Source organism: Haliaeetus leucocephalus, unplaced genomic scaffold, assembly GCF_000737465.1.
Source record: "Haliaeetus leucocephalus isolate CR32 unplaced genomic scaffold, Haliaeetus_leucocephalus-4.0 Scaffold1, whole genome shotgun sequence".
NCBI classification, from domain to species: domain Eukaryota; kingdom Metazoa; phylum Chordata; class Aves; order Accipitriformes; family Accipitridae; genus Haliaeetus; species Haliaeetus leucocephalus.
The window spans coordinates 17,382,749-17,400,278 of record NW_010972437.1 but is presented as its reverse complement, the minus strand read 5'-3'; the positions used below and the strand labels follow the sequence as shown (position 1 = coordinate 17,400,278).

The 17,530-nt window shown below is 48.8% G+C and overlaps 1 protein-coding gene across 1 annotated transcript in view; it reads right to left on the bottom strand.

Moving 5' to 3' along the window:
• Positions 1-468: 468 nt before the first annotated feature.
• The window catches only part of CCDC108 (coiled-coil domain containing 108), a 33,687-nt gene continuing 16,625 nt past the window's right edge, over positions 469-17,530 (bottom strand). Inside the window, exons 17-32 of the mRNA XM_010569683.1 lie at positions 16,744-16,969; positions 15,799-15,927; positions 15,302-15,478; positions 14,561-14,627; positions 10,501-10,611; positions 9,519-9,710; positions 8,591-8,749; positions 7,144-7,287; positions 6,555-6,671; positions 5,806-5,943; positions 5,268-5,333; positions 3,368-3,582; positions 2,836-2,985; positions 2,009-2,293; positions 1,195-1,332; positions 469-505 (exon numbers count right to left, since the gene is read on the bottom strand). Coding sequence (XP_010567985.1) covers positions 469-505; positions 1,195-1,332; positions 2,009-2,293; positions 2,836-2,985; positions 3,368-3,582; positions 5,268-5,333; positions 5,806-5,943; positions 6,555-6,671; positions 7,144-7,287; positions 8,591-8,749; positions 9,519-9,710; positions 10,501-10,611; positions 14,561-14,627; positions 15,302-15,478; positions 15,799-15,927; positions 16,744-16,969 — 2,351 coding nt within the window. The remainder of the gene's footprint in view (positions 506-1,194; positions 1,333-2,008; positions 2,294-2,835; positions 2,986-3,367; positions 3,583-5,267; positions 5,334-5,805; positions 5,944-6,554; positions 6,672-7,143; positions 7,288-8,590; positions 8,750-9,518; positions 9,711-10,500; positions 10,612-14,560; positions 14,628-15,301; positions 15,479-15,798; positions 15,928-16,743; positions 16,970-17,530) is intronic.

The window sequence follows — 17,530 nt, the reverse complement described above, 5'->3', positions numbered from 1 at the left end:
CTGTATGTGGGACCTGCAGCAGCCACTGGAGCAAGGAGGGGAGGAGGATTTAGTACCTGCATCCTACTGATGTTGGCAAGGGCTCAGCACATCAATGCCCAGCTGTCAGTCCTTCCTCAGCTACATTTCAAAGAAGATTCCACTGCTTTCCCAGCTGGTACAGACTGGGGGCAGTGGGAACAGTCACAAAGGTTGTCCGTGTGCTCCCTGTAGCACAGGGAGGTGGTTCTCTGATGATGTGGCCAGCCACGGTGAGGAGAGATCTCACAAATTCTGCTGTGGAGTTGCCAGAGGATTCAAATTGGAGCTGAGGACATAATCAGGATGTACCTCCTCAGAGGCAGCCAGCATGCTGAGCTCAGGTCATGGTGTGGGAGGATCAGAGTTGCTCTGGACATCACAGGGATAGGATGAAGAGTGGAGAGAGTTGATGTGCTTGAAGAGCTCAAGCAGCACAGTGCCCAGCAGCTATGCTCTTGAGGGTGGGGGTGCTGGAGTGGTGATTCTGAAGAAGAAGAGATTGGGTTTGGGGTGGGGAGAGTGCAGCCTGCTGCCACGTCCCCCCGGGCAATCATCCCTCCCTGAGGGATCACAGGGAACACCCATCATCTATCTAGACAAGACTCCTGCAGCTGTGGAGATGACATCTCCATCCAACAACCCTCTCCCATCCTCCCTCAATCACATCTCCCTGCGCTTCTCCCTAAGCTAGGGCAAATCCTCATGCTTTGCTCTCAGCCCCAAATCTGCCTCCCCACCAGTGGCCATTCCCTCAACCTAACTAGATCCCACCCCATCTTGGGCTATGACAGCTTTGCCCCTTTCTGCTGTCAGAAGCTGTGCTGCCTGCACCTTGACCATGTTTCCCAAGAGACTCTCCTTGTGCTGGGCTCTGCAGTGCCTCAAGCAAGCCCCTTCTGCCAGCTGTTCACTCACAGGGCCATGCCCCAGAGCTGCATGATGGTCTCAGGCTCACAGAAGGGCTGTAGTGCTACCACCTCTGGTCTGTGGCTCAGGACAAGCCAAGCAAGGGCAGAGGCTTTGGGAGTGGATTCCCCCTTTTGCACAGGCAGTCTTGGTATTGATAGGCAGCGATCCAGCTAATCCACATGGTCTAGAAAATGGGCTGTGCTTCAGCCTCACATATTAAGGACAGGTCCTGTCCCCCACCACAGCACAGATACACTCTGCTACCTTCGAGAAGGGCTGGGGGGTAGAGCAATGACCCTGGGCCGGGCTGTCAGCACCACCTCCCCTCTGCTGGCTTCGATCAGGATGTTCTGCAGTGTGTTTTCCAGCACCAGCTCCACCAGGTTCCCAAGGGCCGGCTGCCTGGAGGGGCAAAAGTACAGGCAGAGGACAGCTATCAGAAAGCAGATAAGGCAGGCTGCTTGCTGTCACTCCTCTCAGGACACATCAGGCACAGCAGCGGAGCACATGCTGTTTCCTACACACTGAGGCCAATGAACCAAAGACTTGAGCAATGAGGTGCTGACCCTTCTTCCAGAACTGCCACCAGCTGGCATCAGGCACTGACCTCAGACAGAGCTGGGTGACTGTGGTTTTACTGTTTTCTCCCTCCAAGCTATGTCGTAGTTAGTATTTGTGCATACTCTTCGTGGCCTGTAGCAGTGTACAAGGGAGTAGCCACAGCAAATGCAAGGTGATGAAATACTGCAGTGACAATAAAAGGTAAGGTAAGCACACACTGCACACTAATGCCTAATAAGGCCAGGACTGTCCAAGTCTAAAGCAGACCACTCACTACCAGCATCCTGGCACTGCCCATGGCTCAACCCCAAGACACAGCAAACCTGCACTCTTCACAAACCGCACTTGCAAGAAGGTGGCTAGGTGGGCTAGCATCAATTTCCACCCAGAGCACACAGAATACTCCAGCAGAAATGCTACAGGGCTGAAGGAGAAATGGGTTTCTGGCCAGGCAGTGTGCTGCCATGGCTCTCCTGCCTGTGCAGCTCTTGTCTTTCATGTGTGAGCTCTTCCTCACCTGCTCATCATCTCCTTCTGCTTCCTCAACTGCTCGTGGTGAAAAATCTCCCAAGATTCCAGCAAATCATTGTTGGGAGAGGTTTCCTGCCTTATTTCTTCCCTCTCTCCATCCTTCTCAGGGTAAAGATCTGGTGAAGCATAGACCCTGGAGGGGCCCATGGAGCACTGTCTTCTGTCCTGGAGCTCTGCTGATTCTGCACACCGGAACTGGGAGAAATATGGAATGGGCTCATCCAGGCTTCTTCTCACTGCATCGTGGAACTGGGTGTTCTCCAAGAGGCCTCTAGGAGGAGGAAAATAAGGGATGAGTCCCAGCAAATCAGGTATCTATACGACCCCAGGGGATCATTGCAAGACAGTACAAATCAGAGGAAAATCCTGACTGATGTCAATGTCTAGTCTCTCCCTTCTTGCATTCTGGGCCTAAGGGAGGCAGCAAGATGGCTTGAGCTAAGGAAACCACCTTTGCCTCCACAGCACTGTTTCTCTACATTTCTGCAGCTGACAGACAAAATAGGTGAATCCCAATGCAGCCTATTCCCAAGATCATGGCTGGCAGAGTGGCCTGGTTCCTGGGCAGTGATGCTGTTCACTATGCAGAGATGGGCCCAGTCCCTAGCTGGGAAGCAAGACCCTGCCTTTGGCTGTCACACCAAGAGTCCTGAGCTTGTAGTCCCCAGGGCAGTCTTTGGCAGGCTGGATCCCCTGTTCTGGTGCAGCAGGAGCACACAGACTCCTCCAGGATTAGCAGAGGACTGGCCATGCTGCACGCACTCCCCTGGAGGACAGGGGCCCCAAACCAGGTGAGGGTGAAGGGACACGTACCTGATGACACCTGTGAGTATGTCAGTCACTATCTGCAACTCCTGTTTGGAAGCAGCATGCAGAGACAGCCATTTGGGGTCCACGTCCATCCTGTCTCTGTCCCTGCTCCCATCCACAAACTTGTTCTCCAAGGGCCAGTTGCTGAAAGGGCTGGGAAAGAAGGAGTTGTTCCGTCAATGGCAACACTACTGAGCCAAACTACTGAAGACCTGCATCCCCTTTGCTGAGCAGCAGCACTGCAGGCAAACGGGGAGCGGTGCAGGGAACCAGGGGAGGAGTGGGAGCTGCTGCACTTGTGACAGCAGCAGGGACACTGTCGTAAGAGAGGAGCACCAAGCTCTGATAGTATCTCCCTTTTGAGGGAGGGAGAGAAACAGGTCATATCAGCTAATGCTGGGAAAAGCAAGGCACCTCCTGCCTAATACTGAGGCACTGGAGCGGAGCAGAGCAGAGCTCCAAGTTCAGTGCATATCACAGCATGGGCAGCCCTGGCTCAGATTAAGATGCTAATCCAAAAAGCTGGATCTCTTACCAGGACAAGAAGTATTTGGGGAACTCCGAAGTGAAGTTGCTGAAGAAGTCCTCAACAGAGTAGGACCTGGCTGTCACACCAAGGTGTAAGAAGATGGGCTTGGGAGGCTCTGGTCTGACCCACACCCGGCTGGCTTCTTTGTCCAACAGCAGCCTCCTCTGAAAGTGTCCAGCTGGCAGATTGGGCATAGGGTGGTTTTTAATAGGGGGTAATGTCTGTTGGAGAGAAAGAAATGGCAGGTACTTAGTTGTTCCTTTGGCCACAGGTAGGCTGGTGTAGGTGTGAGCACAGGTATGAGAACTGGAAAGCCCAGCAGCCAGAGCCACCAGATCCTGGACAGGAGACAGCGTCAAAATTATCTTGGCACTGCAGGTACCACTATCAGGCACAAGCAACCATGCTGGAAGTCAGGTCTGCTCCCTCCTCACTGCCTAGTGTGCCAGCCCTGAGTGTCAGCAGGGCTTCAGGTTCTCCCCAGGGCACTTGGGGCTGTTGTACTTGGATCCATCCCTGTGGAACTCTGGGAGATCATCTCTGCTCTTCCCACAACACTCCCAGTGTGCTTGGAGAAGACATGTGCAGGAATGCATGCAGAAGTTGCCCCCCCAAGCCTGGAAGGAAACCAGGAACTGACTCCAGCCACACTAGATGGGCCAGTTTGGGGTTGTACTACCAGCAGTCAGTTTGGGGGAAGTTTCTTAGGGCAGGAGTAGTCCAGAAGCTGGGGCCACAAGGACACCACTCAGCTCTGGAGGAGCCCTCAGGCATCACAGGACTTCAGTGACCTTTGAGACATAGCTGTCCAGCCTCTGGGAATGAGACCAGAGGCCTTCACCACTCCTGACACAGAAACAGCAGGTGATTGCAGGCTCCAAATTGTCACTAGGAACTAAAACCCTAGAGGACTAAATGAAACTGTTTTTACTTTTTCCCAACCATCCTTATGTTTATCCCAGTGAATGCCTCGACCTGCATCACTGGTCACACCTAACAGCACAGGGCAGATAGTCCAAGCTAGAGCTGACACCTTCACACAGGACTGTGCAGGGAATGCAGAGGCACTCTACAGGGTCCCAGGAGCACTGCTACAGCCTTACTATGGTGGCAGTCCTGAGATAACAAGTCCTGTGAGTCCTAGCTGACTCAATCTGCTCAGGCCCAGTCTCACATTGGCTCCCCTTAACCCTTCCACACTCAGGTTAGCTGGATCTCCACAAGGCCTGTCATTCCCACAGCACATCCTGCTGACAGCTGTAGATGCAGCGTGGCTCTGCCTTTGGGCCCAGGCAGTTCTGCAGAGCATTCACTGGGACCTTGTCTCACACCTTGCCACCACTGCTAGAAAAGCTGTCTTTTCCGGCAGTGCACACAGTTGTACAAACTTGAGGGGAAACAGAGAGGAACCACGCAAATTGACCTTTAAAGCATTCTGCACACTTAAATCAAGGCACTTCCTGCCTGTAGCTTCTCCTAAGGCACAGAGCACAGCTCTTTTAGTGGTGAGGACAGTCTGCACCACATCACACCAGGGTCCTGCTGCTTTCCATCAAGGCACACATTCCATTGTGCCCTCAGTGTGAAACTAGTCCAGGTACCGACTGCCCTGCCCGTGTGCATCTTTTCTGCTTATTTGAAACCTTTCCCCCTTTCTCCAGTCATGGGTGCAGATTTGGTTCCAATTTCACTTCCCCTTCACCTCAGCTGGAAAGTTACTGCCCACAGGACACAGCCAGACAGTCTGATTCTTCTGGCTCCTCCAAACAGTCTGTCTCCCAAAGCCTTGAAGCTACAAATCCCGCTGTGCTCTCTGTCCAGGCTCCCACGCTGTGATAGCCAGCATCTGCCTCTTTTCTAAAGCAGTCAGTTTGATTCTACTATGGGTGAGACAGGCCAGACTTACCTTGTATTTCCTGAGCACAGCTGAGGATTCAGGATTATTTTCTGTCTCAGCAGAATCTGATGACCTCTGAAAAGAAAAAAAAAAAAAAAAAAAGGCGGGGGGGGGGAAATTGCCATGTAGGAAAGATATGGAGCAGAACAAGACTTAAGGATTTTGTCAATGATAAGAGTCAATGATCTCACCCTCCCATTCTTCACTTGGAACACTGGTAGTTACACATTTCTCTCCAGTGTTTATTCATGGTTAAAAATCCAACCATCAGTTTCCAGAGCCACTGGCTTTGTTTTTCCTAAGGCTTCTCATGCACTTCCAGATTTCAGATGATCATTAGCAATTGCAGAGTTTGTAAGGTGATTCTTGGCTAGAAACCAAGATCTCATTTTCCACTATCCACAGACCAGCTATGAAATCTTGAGTAGATCAAAGCCTCATGTCCTCTTATCAACTTGCCTAGATTTTCTTAAAGAATATTTCTTGTTGACACTGGCTGCTGTTTCTTAGCTGAGCTAAGCTGGTGTAAAATCCTGGCAGCACTTACCCCTGCAGGTGACTTTGGCTTCTTCTTAGTCCCAAGATCCTTCTCTGTGATTGTGAATTCCACAGCCTGCCGTTCCTTCTCCTTTTCCCACTCCTGCAGGTCCCTCTCATACTGAACCAGGGAGTCCTGGATGTATACCTGTGAAGCAAACGATGATTGGAGGGAACAGGGCTAGAAAGGAGCTGCAAATAACACAGTCTCCTCCTCAAGTCCATGCCAGCCACCAATTCCTCCCTTCCAGGAGGTCCCAGCCAGAAGCCCACTCCCTTTCCATATCTTCCAGTGGCAGGAAGGGGAGAGAACAGTGCTATTATAAGACTTGTACAGAGAAGACAATCTCTTGCCAAAGGACACCTGGAAAGCATCCAGAGGGACACTACTGCAAGTCTGTGCCCCCACTAATATTAGAGAAGCAAGATTTGCTTTTTACAGATATTTAAGTCTCTGACATCCCCTGACAGTCACTGCCATTCAAACTGTGACTCCTAGTAGTTGGGTTCAACTCACAAAGCTGTGTTTTGGATAGTTACACCTCATCTAGTGAGCCACACAGACAGAGAGATGCTTAAAGCATCAGGAAAGATGAAGCTCAGTATCATTAGTAATGAGAAGTGCTGGCCAGCATTGCGGAGCAAAGAAGGATTACTTCAGCTGGAAGCAGCAGGCAGCTGACTGCTGGGGCCAGCCATTTGGGGACTGCAGTGACATGCTGAGGTGATGGTAATACACGTGTACCTTTTGGGTCTCACCTTACACACCAGATCTATGCTGTAGAAGGAAGCACTCTCTGAAGGTCGCAGGGTAATGAAGCAAGGGATGCTTTCTCCAGGCTGCACAACCCCTGACTCCGGAGCAATCTGCAACACCTGGGGAAAAAAACCAAAACAAAACAAAAAAACAAGCCACAGAGGAGCTGCTTCACTGTCCTGGGACCTTCCTATGTGCCTTCTCTTTGCAGGAAACACAGGATTGTAGGAATTCTCTCCCCTCCCCTTCTCACAGGTATGTGGCATGAGAGAGATGCAGCTGATATATTCAAAGAACGACCATAGACTTTGCTGGTAGACAGGGTCCTGACATTCATTATCACATCCTGTAGTTCCAGGTTCATGTATCCTCACTGAAGTCTTCAGATCCCCTTCTGAATTCCTGTCTTTCTCCCCCTATCCTAACCCTTGCCTTTACTTTTCTCTGCTCTTTCCTTTCACCAGCTAGTACAAAAGCCAAGTTCCTAGGATTGTTTTTGATTGCCTGGTTGAAAGTGGGCTTGTAAGGTCCTTTTGTGGCACAACAGAGATGGGCAAGAAGGGTGTAGAGGAAGGAGAAGGAAGGACTCACCCTTTTGTCTTTACAGGTGCTTATCCACCAGGCAAACACAACAGCCTTACTCTCCGAGATATTGTTGAGAAAGACAAGTCGACTGGCTTTGGTGCAGTCTGGGATATTTCCAAGGCAAATCCTGTGGTGTGACAAGGTGGCGGCCTGCAGGAAGCAAGGTGAAACCAGGTGGAATAGCAGTGAAGGAAGATGGGCTGTGGCCGTTGGGGAAGGGCAGTCACAGAGTCATCTTCACATTATCCAGCAAGTCATAAATTCATAAATAATATTAGCCAGTTACCTCATTTTTGCTCTAGTTACAACGAGTCTTTGCAGCAAGGGGACAGCCCTGTTGCAGTGGAACTGAGCGAGCAATGAACAGGACACAATGCTGAGGCAGGAGACAGGAGCACAAAGGACCAGTAGCACTAAGATTTGCTCTGCAGCACTTGCAATCCAGGCCCTTTCCTACTTCAGTTGGCAAAAATACGAGGTCCATGCTTGGGCAAAATCCTCATCAACCTGACTGTGAATTTTGGGAAATTGCTCCCTAACTCATGATGCTACTAGTATGCTACTAGTCTGTCCCATTCTCCAGGCACAGCGCAAATTCTAATTAATTACACTGATCATTAGAGGAAGCTAATGACTCTTGGTTACAGACAACAGAGCCCTGTGGAATGGCATCTTCCTTGGCAGTCTGAGACAGGTTTTTAATCATCTTCTCTTTGCTGTACACAGGAATGCAATCACCCTGCTGGAAGCCAAAGAGCACATGTAGCTGTGGCTGGGGTCCAAGATAGGCATGCTAATGTCACACAGGATGAATCCTTTACCTGACCAGAGTATGCCTCTGCTGATGCTGTTTAATGCTGATTCACTATGCTGGGATCTGTGACTGAGTTTAACAACAGATTGTCCAGCTGACAGGACAGATCTAGCAGGGCCAAACAAGCTCCTGCTGAGCCAATGACAGGTCAAAGAACTGCTTTCCTGGGATGTGCCTGGATTAGTGACCATCCTGCAGTCTGTGGTTCAGGTTACACATCACCTGGGTTTGGCTGTGAAATTGAGGCAGCCAAGCCCTGATAGGGTATGTCAGGAGTATAATGTTCTTTTTATGAATGAATTACCAAAAAAAGGGTGTTGTAGCTGCAAACGAGAAAGGTAGATGTGATGGGGGGTAATGTTTAATAGAAAATCCAGAAAATGAATGAACCCTAAAACTTTTTTGTTTCTAATGGCAGTGGAAGCAGCAAGCTCGAAGGAAGGCATCTTTCAGAACAACTGCTTTTCTGAGTCAGGCTCTAGATGATCTGCTAGAAGGGAAATATCTTGCTCTATCTCATGGCAATGAACTCCTCTGCAACACAGGCTACTGCTGGATGGAGCCACTTCCATATTTCAGTCTTTCTCACACATTTCCAGACTGATCATATTGCTCATATCCAAGTATACTTGGACTTACCTGCCCAGGCACAGTTAGCTTGGTAGAACCTGGAAAGACTGAAGGAGCCAAAACTTCGCTGGATGTGGCAGTCCCTCCTGCAGTATTCGGATCATAGCCTACTCCCTGGAAGGTGATCAGAGCTGATTTACCCCCCAGGATGTGGATGGGAACATCAACCTGCCTTGGACAAGATAAGAGTTTTAAGTCCAGAGTAATATTTGGGAGAGATGTGCAATAAGTTAGCATACTTGCTAATGGACTGGTCTAACTATAGCACATGTATGGGTGAGGAGAAATCCAGTCTCTTTTGCTCTTTCAGGCCTTGACCTTATCTGCTAACCCAGGGAAGTTGGTTAAGTAGTCAGTTCACCAGTGGGTGATGTATGAGATGGGCAGGGACTCCCTCTTGGAGCAAAAGCTGGAGTTTTAAAATTCCATTTATTTATTTTTCCATGTATCCACAACAGAGTGGGGCAATAAGCAGTGCACCATCTCTGGCCCTGCCTGCCTGCTGCAGCCTGGGACAGAGGTCTTTGGGATGGCTGTTTCCAGAGGGCTGCAGCAGTGTACACTGCAATGATAAAAGACACTGACTTCAGTCTTTTTGGTCGAATTTGTTAGAGGCCAACAATGAACCACAAATCTGATCAGATTCTGTTTGTATCCCAAATCACTATTTGATCCTTGAAAAAATATATACTGGGGTGACTCTGGTTGTGGAAGAAATCTGTTCCTTGGGAAGAAGAAACTTATGGGATAACAATTTATCTGTTCCATTTCCTGACCAGACCAGCCACTCATTTGCTCTCAAGACTCTTTCTTCTTGGAAGAATGGAGATCAATTCAGCTGTAGCATGACATAGACCAACCATCAGTAAGAGATCTAAAGAATTTTAGGCACAAAACAGAAATAAACCATTTCTGGCAGTCATGAGGAGGGTCTTACCAAGTATGTTCTAGCTTCCAGTGGTGAGAAGATCCACTCAATGTGGCCTGTTGTGCCAGGGGGGATTTCCCCTCTGGGAGTTAGGCAGACAAACACAGGATGCTGAAAATTCTCCTCCTGGATCCTCACAATGTTGTCCAGCTGAACCTCAAATATCACAGGCATGGAGCTGCCATTGTAGAGTTCATAAATCTGAAGTGAGTCAGGGAGAGCAGTGCTTATTATACCATGCCCAAGTTAAACTAGTTAACACTTCCCCGGAGGACTCTGATAAGCATTAATAATTAATTAGTCAGTTTGTCTCCTAAGAATGAGGAGACCTCATAGTGTCAGGATTTATCACTGAGGCTCTGATAGGAGACTGTGCTGAAGGTTTATCACCATACATGTACATTGATAACTACAGTGCTTCTCCAAGTGGTGCCCTGCAAATTCAATCTAGGAGAAAATTAATACAAATTAGCTAAAGGGATCACTGTAAAGCAGATTACTTGAAATGCAAAACCACTCATATTAAAGTGATCTTAATTCAATTCAGACTTGTTCGTTTCCCAAGTAAATTAGGCAGAACAGAATCAAAGCTGCCTTTTTTTGCTGAATAAGTGTTTAAGGAAGTTTAATTAATTTACTAAAAAACAAATTACGATTTATTTCCAGAGTGCCTGGAGCAGCTAGACAAGTTTTCACTCAGATCCAATGCAAGAGAATAGGGGAACAGCCTAACACATCTAATAAACATTCCGGTTAGAGTGAATGCCAAATCTTGTCAAATCGGAGATGGTGAGAGGTACTTTCCCTGCTGCCGTGCCAGCAGCCATTTCCAGGAGCTGCCTAGTACTAGTCTCAAAGTTCTACTGTGATGCTTTCCTGTGGAGGCCATTCTGTTTCCTGGGAAATGCCTCAGACACTGCCTGTCCTTGGGACACAGTAACACTAGCTCCTTCCCTCCACTTGCTGCTGGGTTTGGCCCAAGTATGCTCACCTGTGTGGGGGGGTGGGAAGTCCCAATGGCAATGGGTATGAAGAGGTGCTTAGTGGATGCAAAATGAATGTACCGCTGGTCCTCTTCCACCGTCACGCCGCTGAAGTTCAGCTACAGTGGAAAGAAACCAGGTCACTTTCTCACAGGGCCTTAGCCCCATCACTAACAACTGCATGAGGACTCTGAAGGACTTGGCAAGCTGAGAGCAACACAGTTACAGGTTTAAGTTGGTAATACCAGGACAGTGCATCCTAAGAAAAAAGCAAGGAGATGGAAAGCCTACTCAGCTGTTGGCTCTTCTCTGAAAGGTTTGCATCTTGTTTCAAAGACAAGGTACTTTTCTCTCTGCTATGTCAGGCACCAGCCTCAGTGCTTCTCTTTGCAAGTATGTGGTAGAAATTCTCCATGAATGAAAGTGTCTGGATTGTACATAGGAGAGTGTGCAGCTGTGACAGCCAAATCCTTTGGAAAGACAGGATTTTAGGTAAGTAATGGTCTCCTCTTGGAAAGGACCATCTGGATGTTCTCACTCTGGAGGACATCCTGCTCCAAGAATGTGTCTAACAGTCCAAAAGCTGCGAGAAGATCCCAGCTGAATTTTAAGTGATCAAGTAATGATCAACAGTATCCTGCTAGCAAAGCAGCCACCAGGCACTTCAAGCAAAGCAGAGAGATTTATAGAGCTATTTCATGGAAAGGAAGAGACACAGGATTCTGCATTTTGAGAAAACTGCAATCAGGCTAGAGATAAGTCACGATGCACGATTTCCTGCTGGATCACCCCTAAGCACCCCTAAGCTGTCTGCCTTGAGGCAGAGGCTGCAAAGCAGTCACAGAGCTAGCAATGTTTCTGCATGGGTCAAAGGGAGCTAAGTTGCTGCAATTCACAATTGGCTAAGCCTAAAGCATGGCTATTTTTCAAGTGCATATGCAGAAGATGGAGAGGATATTTGTGATGGCAGGTGGATGCCTGGACAGAGACCTGCAGGAGATACTGTATCAGCTACCTAAGAAAGCAGAGAATGCTGATTTCTCCAAAACAACCCATTCCAGTTCAGCTCCATAAGCAAAGTAAGGAGGGAGAGAGGACTACAAATACAATACTAGCAAGGTCCCACATGGGATCTTTTCAAAGCATTACATGAGCATTCAGCCTCCCGAGGGCCTCAGCAAGCCAGATGAAGTGCAAATAGGAGGAGGACAAAAGCTGTCACTTTCAAATGGCAAGGGAAAAAGGCGCAGAAACCTTCCTGAGCTTTGGGAGCAAAGCACCCATTTATATTACTTGAGTCAAAAAGCCAACTTGGATTCCACCAGACCACAACCGCCAAGGAAAAACTGTCATCAGTTTCAATAGACACAGGATGCAACAATTAAGAGGACTATCAGTTAAGGGGAGACAAATGGAGAATGGTGAAGACCTGCTGCAACCAGTTCTCCTTCCAGAGCGCACAGACTTTGTCCCACAGCGATGACTTAAGAGCATGAGAGGACAGGGATGCCAGATTCCCCAGGGAGGAGAGCTGACTGGAGAACAGGTGCTGCATGTGACAACATCTCACAATACCTAATTAGCAGCTATGAAGTGAAGCGCAAACACTTCCAGCTTATGGATCTTGTGTGCTCGGGGCTTCTCCCTGGGATCCAGCCCTGCTCTCCAGCGAGTTCTGGGAACCAGCCTACCTCATCCTGCAACACCTGCAGCCAGCTGGGTTTTTCCTACTGAAATTGCTGAGGGCTGCAGATTCTACTGGCCAAGCTATCCCAGAGCTCTAAGAACAAGGTCACAGCTGCACTCTTACAGGCAGGCTATGGTGATGAGGCAAAGGACAACCTGTGAGAGCATTAGGCAGTGGGCGGCTGTTTCCCTCCTGCACAAGGAAGTGGGTAACACACAAGTCCCACAGAAGTTTCATCCTGCAGCTGGAAGAAATTTCCAATGGGAAGTCAGTTTGGGTCCTTCAGAGCACCTATAAATCCAGTCATCTCAGGACTGAAAGCTGGCCATGAAGTAAGAAAGGAGTAATGGGGAGGGAGCTCCTTCTGGAGATGAAGCAGACAGACTCTCTTGGGGAAGCAGAGGCATGGGAGGTCAAAATCTGTCCACACGGGTAAGGCCATCACAGGGGTAAATTTGGACCCTCCCAAAAGTCAGGCATTGGCCTGCAGCTGACTAACATCAGCTCTCTGAAGCCAGGCAATTACAAATTTGGCAGAATGACCAAGCAATACCCCAGCCCAATGGTCTCCACCTCTGCTTATTGTTGCTTTTTCAAATTTCCAAAGCTTAACTTTTGGGGTGACATTATGGCATTTGCTTCCTTTAAAGTTAGCAAATGTTCTGCACATTTCACCAGATTCCCAGGTGAGGATCTGTTCAACCCTAGCATGTGAGCACACTTAGGGCAGTCTCTGCACTGGGGGCTGGCAACCCTGTGCTCTTCATGCCATGACTGAACGGAAAGAAGGCACACTGCCCTCAACTGCAGTTGCCCTCTCTGCAGAAAGAGGAGCCTCTTCCACTTCTACCTTCTGATATTAGCAGTTCAGTACTGGCACTGTGGATCCCTGCAGGTTGCAACCACCTGCATGGCTCCAGGTCCCTGGATTGCCCGCTGGAGCTCCTATTGCCAGAGCTCCAATGCACCCAGGGATCTTTTATCATCCGCAGGGCCTCCCATGCTTTTTCAGCCCCTTCTGCAGTGACAGCATGAGGTAGGGTGATGGCCTCTGGTAGCCGCCAAAGCCACTGGCTGTGTGGTAAGAGAGCATGTGTGCCCTGCAGGGTGCTCCAAAGCTTATTCCCTCACTGGCCAGCTGGTGAAATGCTCACATCCACTCTCAGGATTGTGCCAGGCAGGCAGAGCACAGGGAGCCTGTCCAAGGGCTTTGAGGGAAGGCACAGTTAAGCCACTGTTTGAACAGCTTGGTCAAAGGGTTGGATTTTCAGCTGACAACAGTCCTGAAAGAAAAGAAAAATAAAAGAGATGTGTGAATACAATGGTCTCATAGGAAACTTCAGAGACAGACAGGAAGGCTCAACCGGGCATGAGCTATGCCTGGCAGAGCACAAGGTGACTTTGACTCTAACTGACAGTTTGAGAGAGGGAGAGAGAGAGAAATTAGTTCCAAGCCTGAGGAAATGCTCAGGGAAAACACACCACAGATCAGCTCCAGGACGCTTTAGCAAGCACTGAAGCAGGAAGAATGAGTAGAAAGCTACTCCATCATTGGCAAGGAGAAATAAGTGGGTGGACAAAGGCATCAGGGCTGCAGTAGGAACAGCCAACCAGGAATGCAGGGAGTACCTTCTGGGCCTGGGGAAGCAGCTGCCTCCATACCTCCAGAGCTGGAGGACGCTCTGCCGCCCTGTGCCAGCACGTGTGACCCCAAACTGCAGCCAGTGCAGGTGGTACTTTTGGAAAAAAACACATTCCAGAGTGTTTTGAAGAGCATAGAGAACTGAGAAGATGGAGAGATTCAGGAAAGCTGCATATGAGAGAACTAGGATGGGCTGCAGATCTGAACTCCAGGATCACTGCATGGAAGAACTCACGGTGAGGCGGATGAAATGAGGGGAAGCAAGCACAGAAATCCTGTCCCTGACTTACACTTGAGTGTGGAAAGCATGCAAGGACTGTAAAACCCAGGAGGGCTGTCTTGGACTTGGAGTTGGCCTGGAGGAGGGAACAATTCTGCACTAACGCTACCAATAAAATACAAAGGTTAAAAATAAATAAATAAATAAATAAATAATAAAACAATAACAATAATAATAATAATAATCCTCCTCTTGCAAAGGAGGGCAAACCAGCAGATGCTACATCCAAGGGCCATTTTGCCAGTGCACTGCCACATCACACTGTGCTGGAACCATGAATTTGTCAGGATATTGGTTTTATGTCTCTGCTTGGCCCTGTGTTACTGCCTGGCCAGTGCAAATTCCTGGGGAAGGCCACAGCCCCTGCACACCATGCAGCTTCTGGGGAAAACACCTTTTAATTCAGTTCCTACCTGCTGCTGTTCTGCAAACAGAAGCAAGAGACACCTGCTATCTTACCAGAATCTCATGGCCATAAGAAACCTTCAGCAGGACAGGGAGGCGATCAGTGCCAATGAAATCATGTCTAGCAGTGAAAGAGGAGAGAGAGGAAAACATTAGAAACCAACCTTGTGCCCAGGGTGATAGAATCAGGATCACACAGTAGATTAGAGACAATTCACTTCCCAGCTACAGAGTCACTGTTGCGTAAGGGCCACTGAGAGAGGGAGGGGGACAGTTGTATTTGGGTGGGAATGAGTGATGCAATGTTGATTTTAGTCCTGCACCAATTTAGGGACCCAAGTTTCTAGGCCAACACCATTTGAAATACCAGTACTTCTCAGATCAGGTCTGCTGTGAAAGGGGAGGTGTTCAGCTTTCTTCATAGCCTCCACAGGCACACAAGGGCTAGCAGTTATAGCAGATGACAAAACTATCACTGTATAGTCAAAAACACAGGAAGTGCAACACCTTGTTTGTCTCCCCAGCTGTCAGGTCAAAGCAGAGCAGTGTCCCCAGCATGTCATACTAAATGCCTCTTGTGCTGCAGTGTTAAAGCACATTAACAACATACCCCTGAGGAAGACAAGCTTTGTGGGGTCCAGAAACAGGACATACTCAGGGACTTTTTACTTGCCCAGTCTCTGCTGGGCAAGGAGCATGTGAAGGGAAAGGATCTGGCATGGAAAGACGGGACTGAGGGCATGTGCTCTCCCAGCATGCAGCATGAGGCCCTGAAATACAGGTAGTTGACATCACCTGTGTGAGAGCTGGACTGATTCCTCCTGTCCTGGAAGAAGTTTCCCTGACTTTGGGGAAACACTGAAGAGCTGGTTATCCTGAATTCTCATCTGGTGCAGCTCATGGGGGCTAAACTCAGCATCCTTTGCCCAGTGCTCCATGTCCATTTTCTGATCATAAGGAAACAAGAAGGCCCTAGGGAACCAGTCAGCTGATCAACAACAGGAACACACAACTTCACCAGGGCTGTGGTCAGCATATTCAGTCCAGCCAGGCTTAGCCCAGGTGGTGGACACATCACATTTCATCAGGCCTGATGTGCAGAACTGTCTGCCATCCCTTGCTTCCTTCCCCACTCAGACCCACCAACAGATCTCAGTTATAGCTCCAGAACACAAGCCGCACCTACAAAATCCACCCCTTTAATTTGCAAATGTCTCACGGCCCCTGTGAGCATTTCCATGTCCCCAGACAGACCCCAGAAAGAAGGCCGAGATGCAGCAAGCACCACTTACCACTCCACAGGCACCACACCCTTGTTCTTCAGCAGGAGCATCACGAGGGTAGGCTCTGAGCCTATCGGGGCAGCCCCAAAGTTGAAATCCAGCAGGAAAGGGGTGTACACTGGAGGGATCAGGCATGTGCTGGTCACAGGAGAGAAAGAGGAGATTAAACTGAGACAGGAGGAAGGGTTGGCAGGACATGACAGGGAAAGGGTCATTCTACACTGGTTTTCTTCGTTATAATTCTTCTCTGACCTTATGTTCTTGGACCTTTTGGGAGAAAGGATACTGGGTGCAAGGCAGGCCTTTTGATTTTCTCCAAAAAGTCTTTTATATATGCCTAATGAGAGTGAGTGGCATAAGAGAGTCCTGCTTAGCTGAAGTCTCTTTTTGGCTCCCCAGCACAAGGAAGTCACTGACATACTGGAGCAGGTCCAGCGGAGGGCCACCAAGATGGTTGAGGGCTGGAGCACATTATTTACAAGGAGAGACTAAGAGACCTGGGTTTGTTCAGCCCTATGAAGCAAGGGCTCAGGGATGGCAACTGCACAAGTTGCAACACAAGATATTCCAATCAGAAAAAAAGTTTTTACCATGGAAGTGGTCAAACACTGGAATCAGGTGCCCAGACAAGCTGTGGTTTCTTCATCCTTGGAGATATACAGCATTGAACTGGACAAGGCCCTGAGCAATCTGATCTTGTTGTCCCTGCTTTAAGCAAGGGGTTAGATCAGGGACTTTTAGAGATCTATTGCAATTAAATTATTCTTTGTTTCTGTAGCTCCTCTCTAGGGACAGTAAGCAGAGAAGCAGAGGCGAGCAACTGCCTGCAGTGGCTAGGATGGAATAACAGAGTGACACGCAGCAGTGAGCTGCAACACAAGGCAATGGCCACAGCATCTCTGTCTGGCTTGTGCAAGGGACTGAAAGTTCCTCTGAACCACTTCCTCATCTCACCTGTGCCTTGTGGGAACTCTGTAGGTGAGCTCATTGGGAGTCGGGTCTTGCTCCAAGTATTCATTCAGTGTGTCCAAGGAAAAGAGCCTCCAGAGGTGCAACTTGCTGATACCGCTGGCACTCCCTGCTGAACAGGCATCTGTGATGCAGAAAGTTGGGTAGACGCCTGTTGCTACAATGCAGCAGAGGGGCCGCTGCTCTTCTGTCGTGCTTGCAAGATCTGTAGCTTGGGAGAGAAAGAAACACCAAAAAGTGGTCATGCAGCATTAAGGGGCAGCTGTCTGGGAGAGCAAAATGGAGAAAGACCCTACCCAGACCAAAGAAAGTGTCCTGGTTTCAGCTGGGATAGAGTTAATTTTCTTTCTAGAAGCTGGTATAGTGTTATGTTTTGGATTTAGTATGAGAAGAATGTTGATAACACACTGATGTTTTCAATTGTTGCCAAGTAATGTTTAGACTAAGTCACGGATTTTTCAGCTTCTCATGCCCAGCCAGCAAGAAGGCTGGAGGGGCACAAGAATTTGGGAGGGGACACAGCCAGGGCACCTGACCCAAACTGGCCAAAGGGGTATTCCATACCATGTGACATCATGCCTAGTATATAAATTGGGGGGAGTTGGCCTGGGGGGGATCACTGCTTAGGAACTAACTGGGCATCAGTTGGTGAGTGGTGAGCAATTGCATTTTGCATCACTTGTTTTGTATATTCCAATCCTTTTATTAGTATTGTCATTTTATTATTATCATTGTTAGTTTCTTCTGCTGTTTGGTCAAGGGGGGTGTTTGG